The sequence below is a fragment of the Lathyrus oleraceus genome, chromosome 2 (genome assembly GCF_024323335.1).
Source record: "Lathyrus oleraceus cultivar Zhongwan6 chromosome 2, CAAS_Psat_ZW6_1.0, whole genome shotgun sequence".
In the NCBI taxonomy this organism is placed as follows: Eukaryota; Viridiplantae; Streptophyta; class Magnoliopsida; order Fabales; family Fabaceae; genus Lathyrus; species Lathyrus oleraceus.
Window position 1 is genome coordinate 491818400 of NC_066580.1, and position 5940 is coordinate 491824339.

The 5940-nt window shown below is 34.9% G+C and overlaps 1 protein-coding gene across 1 annotated transcript; it reads left to right on the top strand.

Moving 5' to 3' along the window:
- The first annotated feature begins 575 nt into the window (after positions 1–575).
- LOC127120951 (protein tesmin/TSO1-like CXC 2) lies at positions 576–5254 on the top strand. The gene is made up of 10 exons (XM_051051578.1): positions 576–762; positions 1364–1524; positions 1629–2406; positions 2908–3383; positions 3477–3551; positions 3838–4018; positions 4105–4200; positions 4281–4347; positions 4461–4614; positions 4708–5254. The coding sequence occupies exons 1-10, from the start codon at positions 712–714 to the stop codon at positions 5042–5044; spliced, it is 2376 nt and encodes a 791-aa protein (XP_050907535.1). The 5' UTR covers positions 576–711; the 3' UTR covers positions 5045–5254.
- Positions 5255–5940: the final 686 nt, after the last annotated feature.

Consider the following 5940-nt stretch of genomic DNA (forward strand, 5'->3'; position numbering starts at 1 on the left):
AATTGGTAATTATTACTGTATTTGTTGAATAAAGTAACTGTTCATTAAATTGGGTTGATCGTTTACCATTCAAATCAAATCATGGTTTTTCATGAGGCTGAAACGTTTTCTTTATGATGATTTAATTAATTTTCACATCTTGAAAAAGTAAATACTGGTACAAGATTTTATGTGACCTTTTTTCCCTTTATGAAGTACTAGAATGCAAATTAAAGGAAAAAATAATGAGCCAGTCTTACACAAATGTTTTGAGATACTAATAATTACAGTACTTTCGGTTATTTAATTTGGGTCAAGTATAGTCTTGGACATAAATTAATCATTGTTAAATGAATATTAAAAAAAGCAAAACGGAAAAAGAAAAGAAAAACGTAGAACGAGAAAGTCAAGATACAGTAAAGACTAAAGAGTAGTAGAGACAGAGTATCTTCATTCTTAACTCTAATACGTTACTCTAGGTGGGATAATAAGAGTAGTAGTAGAGAAAAAAGAGAGAAGAAAAAGTAAAAACAGAAAAAATAGAGTGACAGCTGTGAAAGGGTATTAATTGTCCCCACCAAAAAAATAAAATAAAAACCTTTCTTTCTCCCGCTCTCACCCTTCTTGAATTCTTCTTCTTCTCTTCTTTTGATCTCACTAGAGTTTTTCTTAGTGATAGAGAGAGAAAGTTTGTTATTACTCATGTGGTGATGCTTTCTCTCTCCACCAGATATGGATACGCCAGAGAGAAACCAAATCAACACCGCTCTCTCTAAATTCGAGGTTCGCCATTCCGCCACCACTTCCGTATTCTTCGCTGCGCCGTTGCATGTCTTTCATCATTAGCTTTTTTTATTTTTCATTTTTTCCGATTTCAACCTTTTTTCTGTCGTTTTCAACCTTTTCTGTGACTTTCTTCTTCTTATCAAACGTTTTGAATCAATGTGTCCATTCTTTCACTCTTCTAGATCTCATCTCTCGTCAAATTTGTTTTTCGACTTGTTTAATTTACTTTCACTGTTTATATTTTTTTTGTTAGTTTTTTTTGTCAAATTGAGTCCATTTTTGCTTAATTATCAACCTAATTTTGTGGATTTGAATTAGTCAAAGTTTTTTATGGTGTAAGGGCAATGGTAATTGGTTTTGCTCTTGAGTAGGTTATTATTATCCTCAAGCTTTTCTCTCTGTAATCATGCATGCATATGTTTAGTTTTTAGTGTTTAATCAACAATCTTTACTTTGATTTGTTTTCTTAACAATTTTTTTTATAAAATTATTATTACATTCTTTGAAATGATTAGTACACTCTTTGAAATGATTGTTACAATTGATTCATGCGTAAATCCTAATTTGATTATAATTTTACCCTTTGTTGTTTATGCAGGATTCACCAGTGTTCAACTATATTAATAATTTGTCTCCTATAAGGCCTGTTAAATCTGCTCATATTACTCAAACTTTCAATTCACTTAGCTTTTCATCTCCTCCGTCTGTTTTTACATCACCACATGTCACCTCTTTCAAGGAGTCTAGATTCCTACGCAGGTAAATTCTTTCAATTAGTTTTTTGTTTATTGTTGTTTCAGAATTTTGACTTGGGTTTATACTCTATTTATCCGATTATAATTTACCCTATTATTCATATCTAGACATAACCCACCGAGCCCATTGAAGCCTAAGGATTCATCTGAAGATGTAAATAAAGTGTATTCAAATGAAGAGGCTCTTGCTGATTCTACACTTTCACATCATAACTCAAGCGAGTTACATGAGAGTGCTGATAAAGGGATTTCAGTAGGAGATGTTTCTATTGAGCTATCTAGCGAACAAACGAAGTTCTCTGATGAGCTACCGCAGGCATTACAATATAATTGTGGTAGTCCTGGCTATGATCCTCCAATTTGTTGTGATGAGGGTAGCACTCTTTTGGAATTGCCCGGTGAAGGTGTGTCTAATGTTGGGTATGTTCAGGAGGAAGGTTGTAAAAATGATTTGGATGAGCCTGAATTACATCTTCAAGGAACAAGTCCGATTGATCCAAAGGGTGAAGGCTCAGACTGTGGTTGGGATGGTTTAATTCACAATGGTGCTGATATGTTAATTGAAGCAGAAGCTTTTAAGGGTCTAATCCAGAAACCATTGGGATCTTCTATAAGACTTTGTGATTTTGTGCCCCTTCAGCAATCTGCCAGTAATAGTGATCAGAAAATGCACATGGTTGATTCAGCCGCTTCTGGTTCTGAACATGAAATTGAAAATCATTGTTCTGAGCTAGTTGTCACGGCAGACACCGACCAGACACAGGACAATCTTGCTAATGGTTCTTTCATGACTAGCAATCCAAATGAGAAAATGGACCATACACAGGACAATGTTGCTAATGGTTCTTTCATGACTAGCAATCCAAATGGGAAAATGGACAATCAGGTAGGAATGCAAGTTCTGTTACTCATGTTTATGTGAATTATGTCTACTAAAATTGTTTTTAAATGTCTATTCTAATTTTTCTTACAAGTAGATGTATGTTTCCATGAGTTTATTCCTAAAGCATGGTTTTCTAGGCTATTTCCTATAAGGAAGGGTGCTCCTAGAAAATATGGATACAAAACGATTTCTTAAAGAAATGCACTCAACCTATTATTTCTCATACGCATCTTATTTTGCTTTTTTATGTGTTTAACATACTTCTTTGTTATGGTTTTATCAAGATCCTTCTAGAAAACACATTACCTCTGTAATGTGTTGTCTATAAGTACTTTGTTGTTGTTTGTATTGTATTCCCTAAGTTATACTTCAGTTAGGAACCTTGTTATGTGGCATTTTGTAATTTGAGGTTTATAAATTTTTAAAACTTTTTGTTTGGCTACTTGATTTATTAATAAATATATTTTACAAATTAATCACTCTAGAATCACTTTTGTGTTTCAGCTTGTTTCTGTCACGCACCGTGGTATCCGGAGGCGCTGTCTTGACTTTGAGATGGCTGGTGTACGAAAGAACTCTGATGATAATTCAAACACTGGCTCTAGTACAACACAGTCTGAAGTAAGGAATTCTGCTGATGAAAAACAACTGCTCCCTGCAAAACGCAGTGCAAATTCACAAAAGTGCATTTTACCAGGTATCGGTTTACACTTGAATGCACTTGCTCCCTTAAAGGATGGCACAGGAATACAAAACAGAAATTTAACTTCTGGAAGACAACTCAGTCTCACCAACTCTACTTCGTTGCTACTCTCTGCGTGCCAAGAACATCAGCATCTATCGATTGTATCTGTATCAGTATCTTCTGAAAGAGAATTGGACCTATCAGGTAATGAGGTTCAGCCTGCTGAAGATTCTTCCCTGGTACCAGCTTACATGGCTGACGAAGATTTCAATCTGAATAGCCCCAAAAAGAAAAAGTAAATGAAGTTGATGATTATCATGCTTTCTGCTTGAAAATTTCATCTCACTGACTTTTAATCACTAGACTTATGCTAAGCTTGGATGTGCAGGCGTAAGCTAGAGCCAGTTGGAGATACTGAGGGCTGCAAACGCTGTAATTGCAAGAAATCAAAGTGCCTGAAGCTGTAAGTTGTAATGAATACTTGTTTTTCTTATATTTTTTTTTGCAGGGATAAACATCCTCCAAGCAGCGTCTTACTCTCTTGGGTTAAAACCTTGAAAGTCAACTAAATATATGTTTTTCATTCTGTAGAATTCAAATGATTTTTGCTAAGCATGACAGTGTTCATTATCAATGTTTTATCGGTCGATATTCTTTCTGTTTTATGCAGTTTTAATGTTTATCTTACATGAACAAATACTAAATTTCCTTAGTGGCTCTGAAATTAACCATATCCTTATTTTGATCAGTTACTGTGAGTGTTTTGCTGCTGGTGTCTACTGCATAGAACCCTGCTCCTGTCAGGACTGCTTCAACAAACCTGTTCATGAAGACACAGTTCTTCAAACTCGCAAGCAAATTGAATCTCGCAACCCTCTTGCATTTGCTCCTAAAGTCATCCGAAGTGCTGACTCTGTGCCTGAAATTGGGGTTAGAAGATAAATCAAATTTAGTCTTTTGCTTTTGTGATTCTAAGCAAATTTTATAGTGTATTAATAATTACTGTCTTCTTTCAGATTGACCCAAACAAAACTCCAGCTTCCGCACGCCACAAAAGAGGGTGCAACTGCAAGAAATCAAGCTGCCTAAAGAAATATTGTGAATGCTATCAGGTTTTGATCCTTATTATATCATGTATAACTCCAGTATCAATTATATATGAATTTAAATCATAAATAGTTTTCTTTTGAAGGGTGGTGTTGGTTGCTCCATTGGCTGCAGATGTGAAGGGTGCAAAAACGCATTTGGTAGAAAGGATGGTAAGCTTTCCCTTACATTGCACACTATGACAGCAAGGTGTTTCCTATTAGGACCAATTAACTTTCCATTCGACTTACATTTCTTTCCATTCCTTTTATCAAATTTTGTTCAGGTTCTACTTCTATAAGGACAGAAGGTGAGACAGAAGAAGAAACAGAAACTAGTGACAAGGGTGTGGAGGAAAAAGCTATTCAGAAAACTGAATTTCAGAATATCGAAGATCATTTGGATTCTTCCATGGCCGCAACACCATTACGGATTTCCAGGTTTGATACATTAACCTTTTGTTTTTGTCAGCTATGATTACAAAATTGATGTCCCATATTGATTTATCTTAGTTCATTATTTCATTGGAACAGGCCATTGCTTCAGATGCCCTTTTCATCAAAGGGAAAGCCACCAAGATCTTTTGTTACAACCATCACCGGTTCTGGATATTTTACCAGCCAAAAGCTTGCGAAACCAAATCCTCTTTGGTCTCAATCCAAGTCTTTTCAGACTGTTGCAGACGATGAAATGCCAGAAATTCTTCGTGGTGATAGTTCTCCTATCGCATGCATCAAAACTTCATCTCCAAACGGGAAGAGAATCTCCTCTCCTAACTGTGAAATAAGATCATCTCCTACTCGCAGAGGTGGCAGAAAATTGATATTACAATCTATTCCTTCATTTCCTTCTTTGACCCCTCGCCCTTAGAAGAATGGTTACATTTTTCCATGTATGTCAGCCATCACCCGTTCCCTGTCTTAAGTTATGTTTTTAGCTTTTTGCAGCAAAAGTCATGCTTAGATTTTATGTATATTGAGTTTTGTTTTAGTATGGTAATAATATGTTGTGTTTCTTCCATAAAGTACTCATTTGGTAATAATGTGTGTAGTTTCTTCCATAAAGTACCTTGTTGATTCATGTTGAAACTTCAACAACAAACGAGTTCGTATAGAGTTCTAATCTAAAGTTAAAAGTGTATGAACAAATGACTATAAACGTCTGTTAACTTGACTTTGTTTGAAAGTTTGAGAAAAGTAAGGGAGAGTGTTGAAAAGAAAAGAAAGGATAGAGTAATAAGAATCGAAATATTTAAATGATGCTGATTCTGGGGAGTTTAAATTTTATTCGTAACTAAGATACCGGACGTATGGGAAAATTTATTTAATGTAGTATAAATATATTTAAATATATGTATAGATTTGAAATAAAGAAAAAATTAAGGGAATTTTGTTTTTTTATTTGAAAATAAAGAATTTAATTTCACATTTAAAATAAAGTGTTTATTTTTCAATTAAAGATAATTATTAGTTAAAATAAAATAGATAATATTTTGATTCTTCTCATCTAGAGTGTTCAAAAGGTCTTACTTTTATTCTCTCCCCTAGGCGTATTTAGAGCCCCCTCCCTTACTGAATAAATTCCTGTCAATCTTAAGGCAGGAAACATATCCACCTACCACATATGTACCAGATGGGAGGCAAGCCCCGCATAAGTACCAGATGGGAGGCAAGCCCCACCGCCAAAAGGAGAACACTCCCACTACGAACCAAAGCTAGAGAGGATTAAGTCGAGAATGGATATAGGAGCATGATTGTAAAATCAAG

Excerpts from the sequence above, each read along its gene's own strand:
- LOC127120951 (XM_051051578.1), top strand. The coding sequence starts at position 712 with ATGGATACGCCAGAGAGAAACCAAATCAACACCGCTCTCTCTAAATTC. Across the intron at positions 2,407-2,907 it reads ATGGGAAAATGGACAATCAG|CTTGTTTCTGTCACGCACCG; the intron begins GTAGGAATGCAA and ends TTTGTGTTTCAG. Across the intron at positions 4,201-4,280 it reads AATATTGTGAATGCTATCAG|GGTGGTGTTGGTTGCTCCAT; the intron begins GTTTTGATCCTT and ends TTTCTTTTGAAG.